The sequence below is a fragment of the Saccopteryx bilineata genome, chromosome 6, assembly GCF_036850765.1.
Source record: "Saccopteryx bilineata isolate mSacBil1 chromosome 6, mSacBil1_pri_phased_curated, whole genome shotgun sequence".
Taxonomy (NCBI): Eukaryota; Metazoa; Chordata; class Mammalia; order Chiroptera; family Emballonuridae; genus Saccopteryx; species Saccopteryx bilineata.
In genome coordinates this window covers 111,094,272-111,121,652 of record NC_089495.1, presented here as the reverse complement: position 1 = coordinate 111,121,652, position 27,381 = coordinate 111,094,272, and the positions used below count along the sequence as shown (strand labels likewise).

At 36.8% G+C, this 27,381-nt stretch overlaps 1 protein-coding gene across 1 annotated transcript in view; it reads left to right on the top strand.

The window, feature by feature from the left end:
* The window catches only part of COG6 (component of oligomeric golgi complex 6), an 80,704-nt gene extending 53,742 nt beyond the window's left edge, over nt 1-26,962 (top strand). The window contains exons 16-19 of the mRNA XM_066236241.1: nt 1,539-1,646; nt 3,136-3,189; nt 15,508-15,587; nt 25,450-26,962. Coding sequence (XP_066092338.1) covers nt 1,539-1,646; nt 3,136-3,189; nt 15,508-15,587; nt 25,450-25,597 — 390 coding nt within the window. The 3' untranslated portion in view covers nt 25,598-26,962. The remainder of the gene's footprint in view (nt 1-1,538; nt 1,647-3,135; nt 3,190-15,507; nt 15,588-25,449) is intronic.
* Nucleotides 26,963-27,381: the final 419 nt, after the last annotated feature.

The following is a 27,381-nucleotide window of genomic DNA, read 5'->3' as shown; positions in this document are numbered from 1 at the left end:
TTAGCAGTAATGCTTTCTTTAAATGTTTACATTTGTACATCTTGTTTTTCTTTGATTTCCATTAATCCTAGTTGTGAGGACTCTTAAATGTACTTTTTTTTAGATATTCACTAAGAAAAAAACCTCTGTGTCTTTCAGTAGTGTTATCTGAGGAAGAGATACCTGTTTTGATTATTCAGTTGGGTTTTCTCTTAGAACCTACACTCACCTCTTGTAAATCAGTCATAAGTATTTTAGGGCGAGGGTCTCAGTTATTGGAGTTACTTGGTCAATGGCAAGCATTCAGGTGTTAACAGCACAGTTAGTAGTATACTGTGTTATTGGCAAAAAAGAAACAACAACTGGTAAAACTGAGTGAACTTTCTAATAAGGAATAGAAAGAAGACCTCTAGACTCTCAGGCCTGTACTGGTAAAATAAGGGAGCAGCAGATCTTCCTGCTAGGGAATAATTCACCCCAACAGGGTAGCTCCCTTCTGTGGCTGCCACCTCCGGTAGTATTAGGTGGCTTCCCCAAAGACAGCGTAAAGCAAATGAGCACAGACAAGTCATTTTTGCTAGCTGGGTCTTCTTAGGCAGTTTTGAACTTGAAATCTTGGACCAACCTTCTTTTGGGTCCTCAGCTCTCCCCTTGTCACAGACCTGCTTTCTCCTCACGAGACCTTACTGCCATAGCCCCAGTCAGATTTACTTCTGGCTTTTCCAGATGGCACATTTGACTGGTTGAGTCAGTCCAGCAAGTTGGGAGGGTGAGGGAGTAAGGAGGTTAGGAACATCGGGCCCTTATCTCCAGAATTCTTCCTATTTTTATTTTACACTGGGTTATTAGTGGTTTTGTTTGTTTGCTTGTGTTTTCCTTCTTACCAACTTTTAAAGAGCTGAAAAGCTACTCAAAATTTTTGACTAATAGCCCGTGGTCTTATAATCCTCTTTGATTATCTTCTTTGAAAGTAAAATGTCCTTTTTGTAGTGGGATGTATATCCTCTTTACAGAAAGGAAGTGCCTTTGTTAAAATCAGTCCCTATGCCGGACAGTCTGGCCTCATAGCCACTTGAAGGAACAGCCCCATGATGAAGAGCTAAGACTGCAAGGTAGTCTACTTCTACTCTCATCAGGCTTATAACTTTTTTTTTTTTCTGAAGTTGGAAACAGGGAGGCAGTCAGACAGACTCCCGCATGCGCCCGACCGGGATCCACCCAACATGCCCACCAGGGGCGATGCTCTGCCCATCTGGGGCGTTGCTCTGTTGCAACCAGAGCCATTCTAGCGCCTGAGGCAGAGGCCATAGAGCCACCCCCAGCGCCCAGGCCAACTTTGCTCCAGTGGAGCCCTGGCTGCGGGAGGGGAAGAGAGAGACAGAGAGGAAGGAGAGGGGGAGGGGTGGAGAAGCAGATAGGCGCTTCTCCTGTGTGCCCTGGCCGGGAATGGAACCCGGGATTCCTGCATGCCAGGCCAACGCTCTACCACTGAGCCAACCGGCCAGGGCCAGGCTTATAACTCTTTTATAATATTTTCTTTCTATTGTGTGTTATTTTAGATTGAAGCACATTTGGACACACTTATAAATGAACAAGCATCTTATGTTTTAACTAGAGCAGGCTTGAGTTCCATCTATAACACCATACAGCAACATAAACCTGAACAGGTAAGCACATGGATATTTCTAATTATAGAACTATACAAGTTTAGAGTATAGATTCAAGAGCTAGACTGTGGTTTGAATCTGCTTTGCCACTTAATGGTGACCATTTTTCACTGGGATGGTGATGTATCTGTTTCCTCTTCTGTACTTTGGGGTAATAATATGTGTTTTATAGGGTTGTCCTAAGATTAAGGAGATAATACATGTATGGTTCTTAAATGATTACCTTAGTACCCCAAACTATGAAGTATCCTTTTTATTACAGTTTGGGTTAAATGTAATGAAAATATACAAATATTAGCATAAAATATATAATATAAAGAATATTAATTCTGGAAAAATTTTAAGCCCTGTTACTATCAGTTGATTGAATGTATACATTACTGTATAAATAGCAGTTATCCCTTTTTTTAATTTGGCAAATCATGATCAATTCCTTTGGAAAGGTAAATGCTTCTGGGGCCAACATAAAAATTTTTTTTTAAGTTATAGAACTCTAGTAGAAATATATAATCAAGTGGTGGAAACCCTTGAAAACCAGGTAAGCATTCTTTAAAAAACAAGGAACTCTATTTTAAATTATATTAACATGAAGACTATTTTATAGCCCCAGAACTTTTTTTATTTTTAAGAGAGATAGGAGGAGAGAGAAAGAGAGAGAGAGAGAGAGAGACTGATTTGTTCCATTTTTTCATACCATCATTGGTTGATTCTTGTATGTACCCTGACTGGGGATTGAACCCACAGCTCTGGAATTCTTTTTTTTTTTTTTTTTTTTAATTTATTTATTTATTTATTCATTTTAGAGAGGAGAGGGAGAGACAGAGAGGGAGAGAGAGAGGAGAGACAGAGAGAGAGAAGGGGGAGGAGCTGGAAGCATCAACTCCCATATGTGCCTTGGCCAGGCAAGCCCAGGGTTTTGAACCAGCGACCTCAGCATTTCCAGGTCGATGCTTTATTCACTGTGCCACCACAGGTCAGGCGAGCTCTGGAATTCTTAAATGAAGCTCTCAAAACTTTCAAGTTCTGAATTTTTTTCTTTTCATAAAGTAGTAAGGAAATTTCTCCCAGAAAGAACCAATTCTGTTGTCTGTTTATACTATCTAACATTGTCAAAGTTTAACCCTTGAAGCCTCAATGTCTCATTGCCATTTTTAAGTGCTTCTTTGCCTTTTTTTTACTTATGAATACAGTAAATCTGAGATATCTTGGTTTTTCCTTTGTTAATAAACTTATGTGCTTCTAACTCCCTTCAACAAATATTATTGAGTGCCTTTACGCTACTTTTTAAAAAAATGAACATATCATGGTCCCTGCTCTAATTGAGGTTGAAGAGATAACATTTGAGTTCTTCAGAAATAATCTCGATTTCCAAATATGGGAACTGTTCTAATGGACACCAGCCATTTCAACAGATATCGTAGGTGAACTGAAATGTATATATATATAGCATAATTTTTACATCTTGTTCTTTTCCTATTAATTTTTTTAGGGTTCCTTAGCTAATTTGCCCAACATAGATTCTGTGGCACTGAAGGCTGCAATGGTAAGTGCATAATAAAGTATATATTTCCATACAGGTTTCTTACGGAACATTTTCTTTTAAAACTTTTCATTTTCATTTTATTTTTTAATTACATTTTATGTTTAGTATTATTTTGTATTAGTTTCAGGTGAACAGCATAATGGTTACCCCTGGTCGGCAAACTGCAGCTTGCGAGCCACATGAGGCTCTTTGGCCCCTTGAGTGTGGCTCTTCCACAAAATACCATGTGTGGGCGCTACCTCGATAAGGAATGTACCTACCTATATAGTTTAAAAAATTTGACTTTCAAAAAAATTTCAATCGTTGTACTGTTGATATTTGGCTCTGTTGACTAATGAGTTTGCTGACCCCTGGTGTTAGAGGATTGTATACTTGACAAAGTTTCCACCCAATATTTTAAGCACCCACCTGGCATGATACGTAGTTATTGCAATATATTCCCTCTGCTGGACTTTACATATCCTTGGCTGTTTTGTAACTACTAGTCTGTACTTCTTAATAACTTCACTTTTTCCAACCATCCCCCCAACTCCCCCCCTCTGGCAACCCTCAGTGTGCTTTCTGTATCTATGAGTCTACTTCTGCTTTTATTTCTTTCTTCTTTTTTTGTATTTTTCTGAAGTGGGAAATGGGGAGGCAGAGAGACAGACTCCCGCATGGGCCCGACTGGGATTCACCTCACTTGCCCATCAGGGGGCAATGCTCTGCCTATCTGGGGCATTGCTCCATTGCAACTGGAGCCATTCTAGCACCAAGGCAGAGGCCATGGAGCCATCCTCAGCACCAGGACCAACTTTGCTCCAGTGGAGCCTTGGCTGCGGGAGGGGAAGAGAGAGATAGAGAGAAAGGAGAGGAGGAGGGGTGGAGAAGCAGATGGACACTTCTCTTATGTGCCCTGACTGGGAATCAAACCCAGGACTTTCACACACTGGGCCAATGCTCTACCGCTGAGCTAGCTGGCCAGGGCAAGCCTACTCCTAATTTTTTTCTTTATATTCCAGTGTGAGTGAAATCACATGGTATTTGTTGTTTGCTGTCTGACTTATTTCACTTAGCATAATACTCTGTAGGTCTATTCATGTTGTTGCAAACATTAAAATTTTGTCCTTTTTTATGACTAAGGAATATTCTGTTACATATATATGTATCACAACATTTTTTATTCATTAGTCTGTTGATGGCATTTGGATTGCTTTCATGTCTTGGCTATTGTAAATAATGTTACAGTGAACACGGGTGCAAATATTCTTTTTGATTAGTACTTTGGGTTTCTTAGTTATTTATCCAGTAGTGGGTCATAATGCAGTTTCATTTTTAATTTTTTGAGGCACCTCCATACTGCTTTCCACAGTGGCTGCACCAGTCTGTATTCCCACCAGCAGTGCAGGAGGGTTCCCTTTTCTCCACATCCTTACTAACACTTGTTTTTTGTTGATATATTGATGATAGCCATTCTGACAGGTGTCTGGTCATTGTGATTTGAATTTCTATTTTTCTAATGATTAGTGACCTTGAGCATTGGACCTCTGTATTTGTTATTTTTGGAGACATGTCTGTTAAGGTCCTCTGTTTTTGAATTGGATTGATTTCGTGTGTGTGTGTGTGTGTGTATTGAGTAGTATGAGTTCTTTGTGAATTTTGGATATAAACCCCTTATCAGATGTATCATTGGCAAATATTTTCTCCCATTCAGTGGGTTGTCTTTTCATTTTATTGAGGTTTCCTTTTTATTTTTTCCAGAAACCATGTAGTCCCATTTGTTTATCTTTTCTTTTGTTTCCCTTTCCCAAGGAGATTTGTCATTAAAAATACTGCTGAGAGAAACGTCAGAGACTTTGTTCTCTATGTTTTCTTCTAGGAATTGCATGGTTTTGAGTTTCACATTTAAGTCACTAATCCACATTAATTTATTTTAGTATGTGTTGTAAGGAGTCCAGCTTCATTTTATTTTCAAACTTAGAAATGTAAGTAATTTGATTCTAAAGCATTTAAATAAAAATAAATGAAGATGAATAAACTTGAGATTTATTAAAAAATAAAGTTATGTTTTTTAGAAAGTTAAATATATACTGTAGTTACCATCTGATCCAGTAATTCCACTTTCAGGTATTTACCTCCTGAAAATGAACACATGTCTACACAAAGACCAGTCACCATAGTTATTACTCAATAAATGTGTTTCTTTCCTCTGTTTCTTCTACTCAGCACATATCTATAATAGTCCATAATCTAAAAATTCACAAAATATAGTTAAACCCCTTACAAATTCTTATTCGTTTTAAACTTTGAAGACAGTTATTTTGAATATCTTCTTCAATACATTTTTTTTTTGTATTTTTCTGAAGCTGGAAACGGGGAGAGACAATCAGACAGACTCCCGCATGTGCCCGACAGGGATCCACCCGGCACACCCACCAGGGGCGAAGCTCTGCCCACCAGGGGGCGATGCTCTGCCCCTCCGGGGCGTCGCTCTGCCATGACCAGAGCCACTCTAGCGCCTGGGGCAGAGGCCAAGGAGCCATCCCCAGCGCCCGGGCCATCTTTGCTCCAATGGATCCTTGGCTGCGGGAGGGGAAGAGAGAGACAGAGAGGAAGGAGGGGGGGGTGGAGAAGCAAATGGGCACTTCTCCTATGTGCCCTGGCCGGGAATTGAACCGGGTCCCCCGCGCGCCAGGCCGATGCTCTACCACTGAGCCAACCGGCCAGGGCCCTTTAATACATTATTAAAGAAACAAAGTCTTGATTGGGTTTTATAGTGATGTATCATTTTATATATAATTGTCTGTTGCCTCCACTTGGATGCTTCAAAGGCACTTTAATTCAGCATCTTCAAACCTAACTCTCTTTAACTCTTCCCTACCTCACCCCCAGTCTCAGGTTCTTCCAAGTGTTTTTAACTCACAGTGGTAAGAGCATTTATTCATTTATTATTTCAGTAGTTATTGACCAAGTATCTGCTGTTTCATAGGCAACATACTAAGAGCTGGGATGAAAAAGGACATGACCTCGCAAGGGATGCAGTGGTCCCTCGTCTACCCCGAGGGTTAGGTTCCAGAACCCCCGCAGTATGCGAAAATCTGCGGAGTAGTGACCTTATGTTTATTTTATTATTTATGTATTATTATGTATATATTTTAAGACTTTATGAACCCTCCCCACACTCTTAGAAACCTTTCCCACACTCTTATAAATACTTTTTATGCTCTTAACCACTTTCGACATTCTTAAACCTACATGATTTTAATAATATATAAAATTTTATATGGATACTCACCAGTGAATATACTACAACTATACAGTGCAAACTCCCACAATATAGTGAAAAATCTGCGATACAAAATTAGATATATACAATTTAAAAATCTGTGATACAGTGAGACCACGAAAAGTGAACCACAATATAGTGAGGGACGACTGTATACAACTTATTAAATGTCTAAAGAACACAGTTATGAGTTATGGTATTGCTATGTGAATTAAGTTATACAGATTAAAATCTGGGAGTCAATCTCTCCATCCTGTCACTAACCAAATTTGGGATGATTTTACTGGTTAATTTTCTCAGTTACCTCCTCCTCTTCTCTTCACCTTTATTGCCCTTATAAAGTAAGATGCTGCAAGTAGCTGCCTGTTTGTGGTCCTTGCAACTATCATTACAACCTTTCATTCCATTCGTCTTGCTGTAGCCAAATTTAGCTTTTTAAAATTTAAATCAGATTATTTCCTTACTTCAGTGGTTTCCTACTGCTTTCACAATCAGAACTAAACTCCTTTGATATAAAGCGTACAAGTTGTACATTAACTATTAGCTATTCTCCTTCTCTCCTTAAGCCTTAAGTGGTACCCTGCTGTACCCACTCCCACCACACACACACTTACTTATTGTTGATTTATTCTTAGGATCTTACTCAAAATATCCTTTCCTCAGAGATGCTTTTGCCAAATGTACAGGTTAGGTCCATCCTCCTGATTTATGCTTTTATAGTACCTTGGTTTCTTCCTTCATAGCATTTAACACAGTATATAGATACATATTTTTTTAGGTTATTTGTTTACTACCTCTCTCACTAGGCCATTAGCTCTAATATAGTTCCTTTCTAATAGTAGGTATTCGATAATATTAGTTGAATGAATAATTAACAAATACAGTATATTTAAGAAAGTAAGGTAGACTGGAAATCTGATGACTACTTCTTTTTTTTTTTTTTTCTTTTTTTTTATTTTATAATTTTATTTTTTTTTAATGGGGTGACATCAATAAATCAGGATACATATATTCAAAGATAACAAGTCCAGGTTATCTTGTCGTTCAATTATGTTGCATACCCACCACCCAAAGTCAGATTGTCCTCTGTCACCTTCTATCTTGTTTCCTTTGTGCCCCTCCCACCCCCTATCCCTCTCCCATTCCCCCCTCCCCCCCGTAACCACCACACTCTTATCAATGTCTCTTAGTTTCACTATTATGTCCCACCTACGTATGGAATAATACAGTTCCTGTTTTTTTCTGATTTACTTATTTCGCTTCGTATCATGTTATCAAGATCCCACCATTTTGCTGTAAATGTTCCGATGTCATCATTTCTTATGGCTGAGTAGTATTCCATAGTGTATATGTGCCACATCTTCTTTATCCAGTCATCTATTGATGGGCTTTTTGGTTGTTTCCATGTCCTGGCCACTGTGAACAATGCTGCAATAAACATGGGGCTGCATGTGTCTTCACGTATCAATGTTTCTGAGTTTTGGGGATATATACCCAGTAGAGGGATTGCTGGGTCATAAGGTAGTTCTATTTTCAGTTTTTTGAGGAACCACCATACTTTCTTCCATAATGGTTGTACTACTTTACATTCCCACCAACAGTGTATGAGGGTTCCTTTTTCTCCACAGCCTCTCCAACATTTGCTATTACCTGACTTGCTAATAACAGCTAATCGAACAGGTGTGAGGTGGTATCTCATTGCCGTTTTGATTTGCATTTCTCTAATAGCTAAAGAAGATGAGCATCTTTTCATATATCTGTTGGCCATTTGTATTTCTTCCTGGGAGAAGTGTCTATTCATATCCTCTTCCTATTTTTTTATTGGATTGTTTGTTTGTTTGTTGTTGAGTTTTATGAGTTCTTTGTATATTTTGGATATTAGGCCCTTATCTGAGCTGTTGTTTGAAAATATCATTTCCCATTTAGTTGGCTTTCTGTTTATTTTGTTATCAGTTTCCCTTGCTGAGCAAAAACTTCTTAGTCTGATGTAGTCCCATTCATTAATTTTTGCCTTCACTTCTCTTGCCATTGGAGTCAAATTCATAAAATGCTCTTTAAAACCCAGGTCCATGAGTTGAGTACCTATGTCTTCTTCTATGTACTTAATTGTTTCAGGTCTTATGTTTAGATCTTTGATCCATTTTGAGTTAATTTTTGTACAGGGGGAGAGACTGTAGTCCAGTTTCATTCTTTTGCATGTGGCTTTCCAGTTTTCCCAGCACCATTTATTGAAGAGGCTTTCTTTTCTCCATTGTGTGTTGTTGGCCCCTTTATCAAAAATTATTTGACTATATATATGTGGTTTTATTTCTGGACTTTCTATTCTGTTCCATTGGTCTGAGTGTCTATTTTTCTGCCAATACCATGCTGTTTTGATTGTCGTGGCCCTATAATAGAGTTTGAAGTCAGGTATTGTTATGCCCCCAGCTTCATTCTTTTTCTTTAGGATTGCTTTGGCTATTCGGGGTTTTTTATAGTTCCATATAAATCTGATGATTTTTTGCTCTATTTCTTTAAATAATGTCATTGGAATTTTGATGGGAATTGCATTAAATTTGTATATTGCTTTGGGTAATATAGCCATCTTGATTATATTTATTCTTCCTAGCGAAGAACAAGGTATATTCTTCCATCTCATTATATCTTTTTCGATTTCCCTTAACAATGGTTTATAGTTTTCATTATATAAGTCCTTTACATTCTTTGTTATGTTTATTCCTAAGTATTTTATTTTTTTTGTTGCAATCGTGAAGGGGATTATTCTTTTGAGTTCCTTCTCAGTTGTTTCATTGTTGGCATATAGAAAGGCTATTGACTTCTGTATGTTAATTTTGTATCCTGCGACCTTACTGTATTGGCTTATTGTTTCTAGTAGTCTTTTTGTGGATTCTTTGGGGTTTTCGATGTATAGGATCATATCATCTGCAAAAAGTGATACCTTTACTTCTTCTTTTCCGATATGGATGCCTTTTATTTCTTTGTCTTGTCTGATTGCTCTGGCTAGAACCTCTAGTACCACATTAAATAAGAGTGGAGAGAGTGGACAACCCTGTCTTGTTCCTGATTTAAGGGGGAAAGCCTTCAGTTTAGTGCCATTTAATATGATGTTAGCTGATGGTTTATCATATATGGCCTTTATCATGTTGAGATATTTTCCTTCTATACCCATTTTGTTGAGAGTCTTAAACATAAAATTGTGTTGTATTTTATCGAAAGCCTTTTTTGCGTCTATTGATAAGATCATGTGGTTTTTGTTCTTTGTTTTGTTGATATGGTGTATTACATTAACCGTTTTACGTATGTTGAACCATCCTTGAGATTCTGGGATGAATCCTACTTGATCATGATGTATTATTTTTTTAATATGTTGTTGTATTCGATTTGCTAGTATTTTGTTTAGTATTTTAGCATCTGTATTCATTAGAGATATTGGTCTGTAGTTTTCTTTTTTTGTGCCATCCTTGCCTGGTTTTGGTATGAGGGTTATGTTGGCCTTATAAAATGTGTTTGGAAATATTGCTTCTTCTTCAATTTTTTGGAAGACTTTGAGTAGAATAGGAACCAAGTCTTCTTTGAATGTTTGATAAAATTCGCTGGTATAGCCGTCAGGGCCTGGACTTTTATTTTTGGGGAGGTTTTTAATGGTTTTTTCTATTTCTTCTCTACTGATAGGTCTGTTTAGGCTTTCTGCTTCTTCTTGACTCAGTCTAGGAAGGTTGTATTTTTCTAGAAATTTATCCATTTCTTCTAGGTTGTTGAATTTAGTGGCATAAAGTTTTTCATAGTATTCTACAATAATTCTTTGTATATCTACGGTGTCCGTGGTGATTTCTCCTCTTTCATTTTGGATTTTGTTTATATGAGTTCTTTCTCTTTTTTCCTTGGTAAGTCTTGCCAAGGGTTTGTCAATTTTGTTGATCTTTTCAAAGAACCAGCTCCTTGTTCTATTAATTTTTTCTATAGTTTTTCTGTTCTCTAATTCATTTATTTCTGCTCTGATTTTTATTATCTCCTTTCTTCGGCTGGTTTTGGGTTGTCTTTGTTCTTCTTTTTCTAGTTCCTTAAGGTGGGAAGTTAAGTGGTTCACTTGGGCTCTCTCTTGTTTGTTCATATATGCCTGAAGCGATATGAACTTCCCTCTTATCACTGCTTTTGCTGCATCCCATAGATTCTGATATGTCGTATTGTCATTTTCATTAGTCTGTATATATCTTTTGATCTCTGCACTTATTTCTTCTTTGACCCATTCATTTTTTAAAAGTATGTTGTTTAGTTTCCACATTTTTGTGGGATTTTTTTCCTCTTTTTTGCAGTTGAATTCTAGTTTCAAGGCTTTATGATCAGAAAATATGCTTGGTACAACTTCAATTTTTCTGAATTTGCTGATATTGTTTTTGTGGCCCAACATATGGTCAATTCTTGAGAATGATCCATGTACACTGGAGAAAAATGTATACTCAGTCACTTTGGGATGAAATGTCCTGTAGATGTCTATCATATCCAGGTGCTCTAGTGTTTTGTTTAAGGCCACTATGTCTTTGTTGATTCTCTGTTTGGATGACCGATCTAGAGCCGTCAGCGGTGTATTGAGGTCTCCAAGTATGATTGTATTTTTGTCAGTTTTTGTTTTAAGATCAATAAGTAGCTGTCTTATATATTTTGGTGCTCCTTGGTTTGGTGCATATATATTAAGAATTGTTATGTCTTCTTGATTCAGTGTCCCCTTAGCCATTATGAAATGGCCATTTTTGTCTCTAAGTACTTTTCCTGTCTTGTAGTCAGCATTATCCGATATGAGTATTGCTACACCTGCTTTTTTTTGGATGTTATTTGCTTGGAGTATTGTTTTCCAGCCTTTCACTTTGAATTTGTTTTTATCCTTGTTACTTAGATGAGTTTCCTGTAGGCAGCATACAGTTGGATTTTCTTTTTTAATCCATTCTGCTACTCTGTGCCTTTTTATTGGTGAGTTTAATCCATTTACATTTAGTGTAATTATTGATACTTGTGAGTTCCCTATTGCCATTTTATATCTTGCTTTCTGTTAGTTTTGTGTCTTGTTTGATCCTTCTCTTTCGTTTTTCTATCTTTTGTTTTTATTTGGTTGTATTCCATACATCTTTCCTCTGTTGCTATCTTTTTTATCTCATGTGCTTCTGTGGTGGTTTTTTCAATGGTGTTTACCTTTGAGTAATGAAAAGGGTCCCTACCCTGTTCATTGTAGCGAACTATTTTGTGAGTACTTTTGCACTCCATCGTCCTTTGCTACTGTTAATCTCCGTCTTCTCCCCCTCTTTCTTTTTGTTGTTGTCACAGTTTAAATTTGGTTTTATTGTGTTCTTCTTGGAGCTTTTACTTGTGGCTCTGTTTTTTTTTGTTCTTTGTATCTGATTGGAGAACCCCCTTTAGTAGTTCCTGGAGTGGGGGTTTTCTGATGATAAATTCCCTCATCTTTTCTGTATCTGTGAATGTTTTTATTTCTCCTTCGTATTTGAAGGATAGCTTTGATGGGTATAGTATTCGTGGCTGAAAGTTCCTCTCTTTCAGGACTTTAAATATTGGGGTCCACTCTCTTCTAGCTTGTAGAGTTTCTGCTGAGAAATCTGATGATAATCTAATGGGCCTTCCTTTATATGTTGTATTCTTCTTTTCCCTGGCTGCCTTGAGAATTTTTTCTTTGCTGTTGGTTTGTGTCAATTTCATTATGATATGCCTTGGAGTAGGTTTGTTGGGGTTAAGAAAACTTGGAGTTCTGTTTGCTTCTTGAACTTGAGGCTTTAGTTCTTTCCACAGGCTTGGGAAGTTCTCATCAATTATTTGTTTAAGTATGTTCTCCATTCCATTTTCTCTCTCTTCTCCCTCTGATATACCTATTATTCTTATGTTATTCTTTTTGATGGAGTCAGATAATTCTTGTAGGGCTATCTCATTTTTTTTAATTTTTGAGTCTCTTTCTTCTTCTCTCTGTTGTGCCTCAAGTTGCTTGTCTTCTATTTCACTAATCCTCTCTTCTATCTGACCTGTTCTATTAGCTAAGCTTGTTACTTCGTTTTTCAGCTCGTGAATTGAGTTTTTCATCTCTGTTTGATTTGTTTTTATAGTTTCAATTTCCTTGGACATATATTCTTTGTGTTCATGGAGTTGTTTTCTGAGCTCCCTATATTGCCTTTCTGTGTTTTCTTGTATATCTCGGAGGATTTTTAGGATTTCTATCTTGAATTCTCTGTCATTTAGCTCCAAGGTTTCCAATATATTAAATTTTTTCTCCATAGATTTTTCCTCATCTAGCTGTGTTACCTCTCTTTCTTTTGTATCCATGATATTCGATTTTCTCTTCCTTAATGGCATCTGAGGGTGGTTTTGTTGATAGTATTAATGAGATTTAATAAAGAATAAAAAGTTAAAAAAAATAAAAAAATAACAAATCGAAAAGAGTTGTTTTTTTTAAAAAAAATTAATAATGAAATAAAGAAAAATAAAATAAAATAAAAATTTTTTAAAAAAGGAAATTATTCCCCCCCTCTTTTTTTCCTCTCCTCTCCTCTCCTCTCCCCTCTTTCTTGAGAAAATCTTGTGGTGGACTGTGAGTTATAACAAACAATGCCTGTGATGGAGGGCCTGAATTGGGGAAAAGTAATAAAGGGGCAAAAAAGAGAGAAAGAAAAAAAAAAAAAAAGAGCGTATGGACCCACAAAAAGCAAATAAGGAAAAAATTTGGGTCAAGAATAAAATGATTTGCTTTTAGGTGTTGGTTTTCTAAGAGTTATGATGAGAGGAATAAGAGGAAAATGGAAAAATGGGGGGACAAATTAAAAACTTACTATTGTATTTAGTGGAACAAGAACTAGATAATATGGAGAGCCAGGGATGGGAGCACTGCTAGTGAGGTAAAAAGGTGAAGTAAAACCCCCCCAAAATGCCACAAACATAGGTTTGAGTCCCAGATAAGATAATTTGTTTGTTATTGAGGTTTGAATGAGAGGAGATGTAAAGGAGAAAGGAAGAAACTAATATAGAGGGAGAAAAGAAAGAGAGAGAGAGAAAAAAAAGAGGGAACCACTAAAAGAAGAAAAAAGAAAGGAGAGAGAGAGAGAGAGTTAAGGGTTTTGGAGTGCAACCCTCATAGAGAGAAAGGAAGAGAAGAGAAATGATAATGGGAGATGTAACACTTATGGGTAGTGTAGTTCAGGGAGAGGAGAGAGTAAGACCGGTAGAGAGTTAATCGGCCAAATTGGAGGAGGAAAAAAAAGTCTCAAGAATGAAGATAAGAGAAACAAACGAACAAATATAATAAAATGGGATAGGTTATAAAGTCTGCAGATTATTCTTGATTTTGAGAGGTTATCTTCTTGCTTTTTCTTTTCTCTCCCTCTTCCTGGTCGGTGACTCTGTACCCCGGGTTCTGCCCCTTTGGCACGCTCAGGTAGAGGTTTGCAGTTGATAAGTCTCTATGGCAATGTCATGTATTGTGCTTTATTCTCGTTGGGAGTCGAGGCTCATTAGCATTTATAGGCTCCGACAGTGAGAGAGTCCGTGTTCCTGGAGCCTTTCTCCTAGTCTTTCCTTCCTCAATTAGTAGCCTGATAGCCCAGGTATGGGGTTGCTGCTGCCTCTGCCTGGATAGTAAGAGGCTCAAATTGCTGGCAACTCCCCACTCTATTTCCACTCAGCACAGGGCTCTGGGTAAGGCTCAGTCAGTCAGAGCTGCTAGCATAATCAGGCGGGCTTTCCGCCCACTCGAACACCTCTGGCTCTGCCACTCTATCCGGTAACACAAGCGGGCGCCCACTTCCGGGGCGCTTGGAGGAAACTCTCACTCACTGTCTGCAACCAGGATATCCGGCCAGCAGTCTCATGCTCTGAGTGAAACCCCCAACCGCAGGGAAAAGTTGCAGCGTTGGAATTGAGTCTCGCTCCGTCCCCGTGTGCGGCTTTTGCAAGGCGCTGGGGCGGCCCGAGATTCCGCTTTGGCCCACACAAAGGCCCCTGACTCTGCCCCTCTCTGCGATAACACGGGCGCGCACTGCGGAGGCACTCGGAGGAATCGCTCACTCCTTATCTGCGCGCGCAAACCAGGATATGAGGCCGGCCGCGGTTCCCTCTGAGTGAAACAGCCTCCAGCACGGAAAATCTCCACCGTTGGGATTAGTTCTCACTCCCTCCCGTGCGTGGCTTTCCCAGGGCGCTGGGGCTGCCCAGAGACTCTGCCCTCAGCCCACAGAAAGGCCTCTGACCCTGCCTCTCCGTGGGGCAACACGGGTACCCACTTCCGCGGCTTAGGAAGAAATCTCTCTTCCACTAACTGCGCACCGACCAGGAGACCGGGTAAAATGGCCGCTCCGCTTGTCTTTCTTTGTTTGGGTTTGGCGCGAGTGTTAGCTTGTATTGCCCGGGTTGCCACAGGATCAGATTTTCCTCGGCTTGGATCTCTGAGCCACAGCCTGGTTCGGCCGTTTTTGTTGCGGCGGCCTGGATCTATTCACCCCCTTTGCCCGCCTCAGTTTCTATATTCACAGTTACCAGAAAAAGCCGCCCTGTTTAGGTTAGTGAGGAAGGCGGAGCATTTCTTACTCCCTATTTCCTTCGGGGTTTGGTTATATATTTAGCCAATTTTTCACTCAATCATACCTTTGGGTGTATTGCGAAGAATCTGGAAGCTCCAAGTATAGGTTTTTCTGTTTCTGGTTGAAGATCTTGTTGAGTTTTGGGGGAGATTTATCGGTATCTCTTCCTACTCCGCCATTACTCTGACGTCATCTCCCTGATGACTACTTCTTGTTAATATTATCAAAACTTTGGTGAGGGACATGAAGATGAATGACTTAGATTCAGAATTTTACAAGTAGATGATGCTGGATATTGACTACTTTTAAAAGTTGACACTTTTAGGTAATTTAGGTAGAATGTTCACAAAATAACTCATTTTGATAACTTGTTTTTTTAAATATGGGATTTTGTTTAAGATTTAATCATTAAAATATATGGTAATATATTTGAATGTCTGTTAACAGATATATGTAGTACTTTATTCTACATTTCTCTGTTTCGTTCAGGTTCAGTTTGATCGTTACCTGTCAGCTCCAGACAACCTGTTAATGCCACAGCTGAACTTCCTTCTGAGTGCCACAGTGAAGTAAGTATATTTTGGTCCCAATTAGTTGGTAAATATTTACATATTTTTAAATACCAAGCACATTTCTTTGAAAAAAAAAATATTTTTGTGAATAGGAGATTTACCATTGACCATCTGTGGTTCTCAACCATTTTTTTCTGCCTCAGTACCTCTAAGAGATCTGAACTCACCCCGTTATTACTTATTCCTTGCATATATCTAACTCCAAATTCTCTTCTTAGTGAATGATTTTTTTAAATTAACATAAATATAATAGAAATTATGTTACTGTAATACCAGATTCTCTTATATTAACAAATATGTCAGGGTGACATGGAATAAATATGTCATGGACTATCCATAGTACATGCAGATAAGCTACTTCATAGACTACTTAGCTATAAAAAAAAAAACAGTGAAATTTTACCATTCACTACAACTGGGTGGACATGAGGGTATTATACTAAATAACTTAGAAGGAGAAAGACTAATACCATACAATTTTACTTATATGTAGAATCTAAAGAACAAAATAAATGAACAAACAAAACAGCACTGTACTTATTACTATTTTTTTTTATATTTATTCATTTTAGAGAGGAGGGGGGAGAGAGAGAGAGAAAGAGAGAGAGAGAGAGAGAGAGAGAGAAGGGGGAGAAGCAGGAAGCATCAACTCCCATATGTACCTTGACCAGGCAGGCCAGGGTTTTGAACTGGCAACCTCAGTGTTTCCAGGTTGACGCTTTATCCACTGCACCACCACAGGTCAGGCTACACTGTACTTATTGATACAGAGAATAAACTGATGGTCACCTGATGGAAGGGGAGCTACAGAGACAGGTGAAAAAGTAGAATAAGATTACGGAGGAAATATTGCCAGTTGTAAAAATAAACATAGAGACGTACAGCATAGGTACTTTGTCTCCTCTTCCTCCTTCTCCTCTCGCCCTCTCTTCATTCTCTCCCCCTCCTCCCTTCCCTCTGGGACCTGCTGTCTTGTTATCTGTATCTATGTGTTATATATACATATATATAATTTGGCTAATCCCTTTACCTTCTCTGATCTCATCCCCTCATCCCCCTTCCCTCTGACAGCTGTCCCTCTGCTCCCTGTGACCCCGCCTCTGCCTCTATTCCATTCCTCAGTTCACTGTGTTCACTAGATTCCACATATAAGTGGTATCATATGATGTTTGTCTTTCTCTGCCTGGCTTATTTCACTTAGCATAATAATCTCCAAGTCCATTCATGCCATCACAAAAGGTAAGATTTCCTTCTTTTTCACAGCTGCGTAGAATTCCATTGTGTATATGTACCACAGCTTTTTAATCCACTTGTCCACTGACGGATACTTGGGCTGTTTCCAGATCTTAGCTATTGTAAACAATGCTGCAATAAACATGGGGGGGGGGGTTGCATATCTTCTTTTGAATCAGTGTTTTTGGGATTCTTAGGATATAGTCCTAAAACTGGGGTGACTGGGTCAAAAGGCAGTTCCATTTTTAATTTTTTGAGAAAACACCATACTGTTTTTTACAAGTATGTGCACCAGTCTGCATTCCCACCAGCAGTGCAGGAGGGTTCCCTTTTCTCCACACCCTCACCAGCACTTATTATGTGTTGATTTGTTAATGAGCGCCATTCTGAAAGGTGTGAGGTAGTATCTCATTGTGGTTTTAATTTGCATCTCTGATTAGTGAAGTTGAACATTTTTTTCATATGCCTATTGGCCATATCTGTATGTCTTCTTTGGAGAATATGTATCATTCAAACTGAAAGCAAAATTTACATATTTTGAGATAAAGCAAAATAGAGTTTATCAACAATATACTGCACTGCGGGGAATGATTAAGGAAGATTTTCAGACCAAAGGAAAATGATACCAGAAGAAAACTCAGTTCTATGCATAGGAAAGACAAGCATAGGAAATGCTAAATACAAAGGATAAGTTGACATTGAAAACAAAATTACTAACAATGAATTGGATTTTTAACATATAGAAATAAAGTTTATGACAACAAAAGCACAAAAGATGGAATGAGAGGGTGGTGGAGTATACTGTTGTGTAAGGTTGTTAAATTGTCCTTGAAATATATATACTGTTTTAAGGTAGATTATTAACATTATAGTAAGTGCTAAAAGAAACAAAAATTATGTAAAATGCTATTATATAAGATAAAATAGAATGTTAAAGAACAATTACAGAAAGAAGGGGGAAAAGAAGCAAAAAGAACAGGTGGGACCAATATAAAACAAATAACAGAATGATAGTGATAGACTTACATTCAGCCTTATAGCACCTCTGAACACTCCAATTAAAAGAATTAGAGTAAAGAAAAAAATCATGGTCCAACTGTTTGCTACCTATAAAAAATCCACTTTGAATACAAAAACAGGGGTTATTTAAAAGTAAAATGATGGTGGCCCTGGCCGTTTGGCTCAGTGGTGTAACTTCAGCCTGCTGTGTAAAAGTCCTGGGTTCGATTGCCAGTCAGGGCACACAGCAGAAGCGACCATCAGCCTCTTCGCCTCCCCTTTTCCCTTCCCTCTATCTTTTCTTCTTTTCCCGCAGCCATGGCCCAGTTGGAGCAAGTTGGCCCTGGCCACTGAGGATGGCTCCATGGCCTTGCCTCAGGCGCTGATATAGCTTGATTGCCAAGCAATGGGGCAATGGCCCCAGATGGGCAGAGCATTGCCCCGTAGGGAATTTGACAGGTGGATCCTAGTCAGGCTCCCTGTGGGAGTCTGTCTCTGCCTCTCTGCTTCTCACTTAAGGGGGAAAAAATGTAAAAGGATGGTAAAAGATATACCATTTGATACCAATCTTACTAAAACCAAATTAGCTATATTAATATTTAAAAATTTAGACTGCAGGATAGAAAATAATACCAAAGATAAAGGTGGACCTTTTACAATAATAATAATAATAGGATCAATCTATTAAGAAGATATAATAATAAATATGTATATTTAATAGCAGAGTTTCAAACATGCAGTGTAAACTCATAGAATTGAGAAGAAATAGTTATGTTGACAGTTACAGATATTTGAGCACTCTTCTGCTAGTAATGGATAGAAAAGGTAGACAGAAAACTAGTATGGTGTAAATGAACTGAATATTGCCACCAGTCTGTCCACCCTGGTAGAAAGAGAATACTACAGGCAACCACAGACAATAACATTCCTTTCAAGTGCATATAAAACATTCACTGCACTAATATAAGAATGAACAAAAAAGAAATAAGAAAGTACTATGAATATACCCATCTACAAACAAGGTATGCCTGTTTATTTTACAACTTTCAATAAAATTTCTATATAATTTTCAAATGTATTACTGGGTTTATTCCTAGAACACCATTTTGTGGCTACTATGATAAGGTCTTTTGTTTTCTCCTACATGTTCTAATTAGATATTGCTGGTTCTAAATTTTGTGTGTTAATTTTTAATCTGTCCAAATAACTAAACTTTATTTTAATTCTAGTACTTTTTCGATTGTTTGCCTTGTTTTCTTTTTGGTAAAGACACCTAATATTAATGGTTTTATTAATTCTTTTCAATATTTGTGACTAAACTCATTAAATTGGCTAGGATCTCCAAAGTAAACAGTAGATGTAACAATGTGTATGTATATCTTACTTTGAACTTTAATGGAAGTGTTCCTGATGTTTATCATTAATTGTGATGTTTGCAGATTTTCAGTGTTCTTATGTAGTTTCATGGTATTCTTCTCTAACTGGCTGTGTAATATAGTAATTTGTAAATTCATCATAACTCCTCTCAAAATTCCCATGGACCAGTTCATTAAATATTTATCCAGAAGTATGTGAGAGGTCACTCTGAATACTTTTGACCATCTCCACAGTTACTACGATGGCCCAAGTTAGTTTCATCTATGCCTGGATTATCACATTATCCTTTGAACTAGTCTCTGTTTTCACTGTTGTCCTCACTGCCAGCTCCACACCAACCCCTACAATCTAATCTGAACTCCTCAACCAGAGTGATCCTTCAATGAGTTACTTCACCTACATCTCCCAATGGGTCTACAAATTAGTATCTCCATTTTACAGAAGAGGACACCTCTTAGAAAGGTTAAATATTGAACCAAAGTCAAATAGTCAAGATTTGAATCCTATATTTCTGATTCCAGAACCTATTCTCTTTAATACTAGCCTGTACTATATTTTTATTAACTCTATGTTGAGATTGTCTTATTATTTTTAAAAGGAAGTTAGAAAATTTAGGCATATGTGATAGATAAGACTTACGTGAGATACGTGGCCTTGGTCTCATGGAAAGTATACTTACATTTTACTGTGAGTGACAGCTCATCAAGGATGAGACATTATCTTAACTCTGTGACATCTGGATGTTAGCACTGTGGTAAAGAGAAATAAAAATGTACGTTCATTAACCTGTGTATTCATAAGTATATTCTTTTTTTTCTTGGTATTTCAGGCTTAGACTGTTTGATTGCGCTCTTAACTGTGGTGCTGTAATAAAGCTCAATTTTAGTGATCATAGATAGAACCTGAATGCTGAAATAAACTATTTTTAGAAATGCTGAGTTTATGGTAATAATGATTTTGTCATGTTGTTATGGCAGCCAAAATCCTAAAGTACTGATTAATGACAAGCTCACTGATTTTGGAAGTAAGCAGTTTATCTCTTATCACACACAGCTCAGTGCCTTAAATAATTATTTAAGCCTGACCTGTGTAGGTATAGTAGATAAGGTGTTGACCTGGAATACTGAGTTTGCCAGTTTGAATCCCTGGGCTTACCTGGTCAAAGCACACACTTGAGAAGCAGCTGTAAGTTGATTCTTCGTGCTCCTCTCCCCCCTTTCTCTCTCTCTAAAATCAATTTAAAAATCTTAAAAAAAATAAAGATTTAAAATATACTTAATTTCAGTCAACATTTAAAAATAAGAATGATATCTCCTTCTAGTTGTATATTAATTTTTTTTTTTTTTTTTGTATTTTTCTGAAGCTGGAAACGGGGAGAGACAGTCAGACAAACTCCCGCATGCGCCCGACCGGGATCCACCCCGCACGCCCACCAGGGGGCGACGCTCTGCCCACCAGGGGGCGATGCTCTGCCCCTCCGGGGCGTCGCTCTGCCGCGACCAGAGCCACTCTAGCACCTGGGGCAGAGGCCAAGGAGCCATCCCCAGCACCTGGGCCATCTTTGCTCCATTGGAGCCTCGCTGCGGGAGGGGAAGAGAGAGACAGAGAGGAAGGAGAGGGGGAGGGGTGGAGAAGCAAATGGGCGCTTCTCCTGTGTGCCCTGGCCGGGAATTGAACCCGGGACTTCTGCACGCCAGGCCGACGCTCTACCACTTAGCCAACCGGCCAGGGCCGTATATTAATTTTTATTAGTATTTTTAAAATTTATAATACTAGGTTTTTAAGGCATTGACATTTATAACTGGTCAGATAAAACTTCTTAACGTATGATATTCTGGTGCATAAGTAACTGAAAAATGTTACCCTTCTGTAAAATTGTGTAACTAGCTCATCTTTTTTTCTTTTTTCAGTGGCACATTAACTACATTATTATCTCTGATATGTGATACATTGGTATAGCGAACCACTTTCTAAATGTAAGAAAGATTTCCTAAAACTTAGAAATAAGGCAAATAGAGTCTGGGAGAACAGCATGTCTTTGTCATCAGAATTACTGAATTATTTAGGGAAATGTACATTGTTTGATTCTCTGTTTACTGTTGACTAAATTTCTCATGGTTTTTCATGCCTTATGGTTGTTCTTGCTCCATGAGACATTGATCCATTTTGTATCTACCATATTTTGTTTTAACCTTCCTTTTCAAATGCCTGCAAATGACTAGTTATTCAAAATGTCCCGTGAACCAGCTTTATCATCTTAATAGTTTCCTCATTCACAAGTTATTAAATTTTTTACATTCTTTCATTCTTTATTTATATGATTCATATGTTTAATTTTTTGAAAGTTGTACTTATACTGAGAGGGTTATTAAGCTGTCCAAAGGCCAATAGGGCATCACCTAATAAATTATTACCTGTTAGAATTTCATGGTAATAAAGAGACCAAGAAAATTAGTAGTCTAACTTTATAGATGGTCATAGCTTACATTCAAATATATACAAGAGTTTCCTTTTAACTGGCCTTTTTTTCAATATCTTTTGATCATGTGAAAAGCTAGACTTAATTTTTAGAATTTTAACCTACGTAAACAATTCTAAGAGTACTTTTCTTCAGCTCTGGGCTTGATCAAAATATACTATATGTAAGTAAAATCTGAGTTGGATGCCCATGCTAGAATCAGTGCTCAGCATACATGACTGAAAATATAAATACTACTTTTCACTACTTGTACATGAGGTGATCGGTGGATAAAGGCATTCCAAATTTTCAGAAGCACCTGAGATAATTTGTTGGTCATTTTTTTGTTGAGTTACAGAATAACTGAAAGTTTTACATTTTGAACATCGATTATTTGTCACTATAATGATTTTCCATTATCTTAGACTCTATGTCATATATGATATTAGTGAATAATTTGGGCCAAGACACCAGGCAAGTAGGCATGTAGGCAGGCAGACAGACAGACAGATAAATAGATACACAGATACATGCCTTTATACCTTTTAAGATAAAAGGATGAACTTACAAAATAATTATCAATATAAATAAAAAGGAGGGGATAGTTAAATTGCAAAGTAATAAAACTGTTTTAGTACTTCAGACACACCACCCATTCATATACAAATAACTGATATGTTTATATTGATATATCATTATTTAGGGAACTCAATTCTCCAAAATAATGTGTGTGTATGTATGTATATGTATAAATAGGCACAAAGAGATGTTTTTAAAAAGCAGTTCATAAAATGCTTTTAACTCTCACTGGAATGGTATAATTTAAAAGCTGAAAGTACCTGAAAAGATTGTTGATTCAGTATTTTGTTTTACAATGGTGACAGTCCTGGAGAGAGTCAATTACTTGTTCAAGGCTGCAGTAAGTGGCAGATCTTCAACTAGAAGGTCCCTGACAGTATTGTCCTCCATTACACCTTTATAACGTTAGAAAAAAATTAATGAATGTAAGTGATGGACCTGTGCCTGACTTTGGAAGTGATAACTGAGCTCTTACATTTGTCTAGGTATGGAATCACTGCCAGTCACAGTTCCTGCTCTTCACATTTTGGATCTGACTCAGATTCACTTTGGAGAAACACTCTTTCCATTGCATTTCTATCCTGTTGGCTTTAATAGTTGGCAGGCCAGGGCCTGACCTGTGGAGGTGCAGTGGATAAAGTGTCGACCTGGAAATGCTGAGGTTGCTGGTTTGAAACCCTGGGCTTGCCTGGTCAAGGCACATATGGGAGTTGATGCTTCCATATCCTCCCCCCCTTCTCTCTCTCTGTCTCTCCCTCTCCTCTCTAAAATGAATAATAATAAAAAAAAATAGTTGGCAGGCCAGGAGGACCAGTTCTTACCCCTTCTCCTTTTCCTACCCAGCACATGAAAGGCCTTTTTCTCCATGAGCTTTGGTGTCTTTCATCATCTTCAGCACAGCCGTGTTCATTTTTAATCCCTTCCCTATCTTGGTGGCTTTAACCAGAGAAGCAAAATGAGGATGTCCTATACCATCAAACACCAATGTTTAAAATTATACTTTTACTTGGTTTTATTAGCTTTTTTGTTTTATTTGTGGCTTAGCAATATTGCTTTATTCTGTTTTTTCTTCACTGCAGATTTATAATGATTTTTAGCTGCATTATGAGTTATAGACATTTGTAATTTACTTTAATTCATAAATAAATATGTTCCCTGAGTTATAAGAAAACATAATTTTTCTTCACTTGCACTTGGAGATAAAATTTTAAATGTATTAGCTCCAATAAGGGGTTAACATCCAAAATATGTCAAGAACTCACAAAGCTTAGCAACAAACAAGCAAATAATCCAATTAAAAAAGGGGGAGAGGACCTGAGCAGACAGTTCTCCAAGAAGACATACAAATGGCCAACAGATATATGAAAAGATGCTCATCTTTGCTAGCTATCAGAGAAATGCAAATCAAAACTACAATGAGATACTGTACTATCTCACACTGTTAGATTAGCTATTATCCAAAGATTGGGAATAGCAAGTGTTGGAGAGGCTCTCCAACTCTCATTCACTGCTGGTGGGAATGTCAACTGAGACAGCCATTATGGAAGAAAGTATGGTGGTTCCTCAAAAAATTAAGAGTAGAACTATTATATGACCCAGCAAGCAATCCTTTTACTGGGTATCTGCCCAAAAAAACTCGAAAACATTGTTATGCAAAGACATATGCACCCCCATGTTCATTGCAACATTATTCGCAGTGGCCAAGGCAACCAAAGTGTCCTTCAATAGATATTGGATTAAGAAGTGGTACATATATACAATGGAATACTACTTAGCCATAAGAAATGATGGTATATTGTAATTTATGACAACATGAATGGACCTTGAGAACATTATGCTAACTGAAATAAGTAAATCAGAAAAAGCCAAGAACTATATGATTTCACACATAGGTGGAATATAAAAATGAAACTCATGGACATAGATAAAAGTGAAGTGGTCACCAGGGGAGGTGGGGGGGTGGAATAAAGAGGGACAAATATATGGTAACAGAAAATGATTTGACTTTGAGTGATGAGCACACAACACAATCAGCAGTTCAAATGTTTCAGAAATATTAATCTGAAACCTATGTATTCTTATTGATCAATGTCACCCCATTAAATTTATTTTAATAGAATTTTTTAAAAATTAATTTGTTCAAAATATTCAATAATTCTACATGTACCAGTTACCTAGATTTTTTAAAAAATTGTATTTGATATTCATTATTGTACGTTATTCTGTTTTTAAGCTTGTGAGAAGAAATAGCCTTCTTTCTCTGTATTTTTATTGATATGTTTAAATATATACTATGTTTAGATTGAGTATAGATTTTAGAGTATGTAGTATATGTAATGAATGCTTTATACATTCCCTAAAAATTTATCTTACTGCTTTAAGAACTGTTATATCTAAAATCTATTTTTTGACTTCTTGCAAAATGGGTATCAAATGCATCTTATATTTTACACATTTAAAAAATACCAGTTTATGTTTTTCAGCTATTTTTGGAAAATAACTTTTGTATCTTTTTGATGCACTCATCATTAAGCTCAGTCAGTTATAGGAATAATCTCCAATATATGTAGATCAGAAATATTTTGAAGCCTCATCTGGTTAAGTAGATTTACAAACCACTTTCCACCGTCTTCCTTTACAACAAAAAGGTAGTATACCTAGTAGCATTTACTCCACTCTGCTCAGAGAATTTACTCAACATATTTCCATTTTACTCACGCTTATTTTGGAAGCTTCAGCAATTGACATTTGGGGCAAATGTCAATTTGCTTCAACTCACCACGAGTCTTACACATGTATTCTTTTGGTCATGGACATTCCTAAAATGGAGAAGTTATTTCTAGCTCTGGAAATCAGGGAAGACTTTATAGAACGTACATTTTTACTGAGAATTAGGGGCATTTAAAGACCTATAGGACCTGTTTTTTGTTTAGTAACCCACTGTATATTGGGCACTGTTCCAGCCATAAAGATAATAGCAGTGAACAAAACCCAGTCCCCGCCCTCCTGAAACCTACATACTAATGGAGAAAATGTAACAAAAAAATAATAAATATTAAAATTATCCCAAACCAAGATAAGTAACTTGTGTAGTGGTACAATGAGTTTTTAATATTATAATGTGATTATTATAAACATGAAATGCATTCAAATATGAAGCTTTCTTACAATTCATACATTTTAAAATTGTTTTCCCATTTTGTTTATCAATAGAGAGCAGATCATAAAACAGTCTACAGAATTAGTCTGCAGAGCATATGGTGAAGTGTATGCCGCCGTGATGAGTCCAGTCAGTGGATACAAAGATCCAGAGAGCATTCTACACCGATCACCACAGCAAGTGCAGACACTTCTCTCCTGATACAGTATTTGAATACTAGCAAAATATTGCATTCCTCAAACACTGAAGGCTTTCTTTTTAAATGTTAATCTTTAAAATTTGATGGTTATAATTTTCTTTGTATCATATGATTTTAAGTCCCAATAATTACCTTTTTGGTCCCAATAATATTGAAGTAAGTAACATATGTTGACCTGAATTAGTGTTGTTCTATATTGACTCTCTAGAAAGGCTCTGTTCTCTGCAAGCTGCCTCTTCAGCACTGCCGTTTCCCCTGTGTGGGGGAAAAAGTAATATGAGAGTTTTGAGGGATTTATTTTTTACAAAATTAGTTTTTAATTAACTATCCATAAAAAATTAAACTTAAGAATTAGTATGGTATGACCTAATAAATACCACTTTACTTAAAGGTTTGTTTGCTTTTTTATTAGTTATTATTGTGAGTAGGTGTACTTAAACTGAGGAGCAGAAATACAAACTCTGCAAAAAGTGGGGGAAAGAGAAAGAATTTAAACAGGCTGGATTCCACTCTGTATTTCTAGACTGAATTCAATATGAAGTTTAGCATTTAAAATGGGGTCTAGGTGTGTAGGTATCCTGTGCTATATGTAAGCCTAGTATTTAAAGATATTTGTTACACAGTGTGGACTCCTTAATTTCAACCAAGTACCAATGTTGTCTGATGTTCAAACCAAAGAAATAATGATCTACTCTAACACTGGAGTAAAAAGACCAGTGTAGCAATTGCTAATGTCAGTAATTGATGTCTATCACCGTGGTGATCCTTGACCAAGAATGACTTGTGTTCTCACTTTTGAATTTTACTTATGAGTAACATTCAAAATCACTGTTGTTTTTTTAAAACAAATCTTAGCATGTTTCGTGTGACCTTGCTTTGTGGGTTACATTTTGAGGACAATTCTTATTAGCAAAATTTCTTAATTTCTGGTAAATCAACAAAAAGAAATTCCTAAATTATAAATAAGAAAACTGAGGCATAAAGAAAATTGACTAGGTTAAATTATTTTGAAAAGTAGTAAGATGAAATTAATATTTATATAACAAATTAGTATTTACAGAACATAGCCTGTTCATCTATTTAAAATTTGTTAATTTATATTAACATGATTCTTTTGGAGCAAGAAAATTATATATCTGTTTTGTTATGAATCTGTATTTTTAGTCTTTTTCTTTCAATGATTTTGTGTTTGTGTGATATATCAAGGATAAAAAAATGAAGTGTGATAAAAATCAAGAACTTAAGTTTTATGTAATTTATTTTTACTGTGAAAAAAATTGCTACCTTATTAGTGAATTTCTTTGCTTTCTATGAAAAAGTTTATTTGATCTTTTACCTAGTTTTTTCAAATAAAATATTAAACTATTTTTAGAGCAGTGATCATTGGAGTATTTTTATACATCTTATTAAAGTGTTTTTAGAAAATGTACTAATAGAAAAGAAAGTACAGTATAGAGTCAAATTGAGATAACAAGTGTGAGATTGATATGTAGAATGTGGTATCATTATATTCTTGAGAGCTAAATCAAAATAAGAGATTATAAGTGTTAATCCATTAGTGTTACACTTTAATTTGCCATATACTTCATAGTTTACATTTTGAACAGTTCTGATGTGACAAAGCTGTAACTGTAGATAATTCATGCCAGCTTCTCTTTCAGAAAGAAATATTTGCCTGGCAAAACCCACTAGTTTAACGTTTCCATTTTTTTTCTCTGGGCCTTTACTTGAATAAGTGAATGTTCAAGTTGAAAATTATAACCACAGTTTTAAAAATTCACTGTTG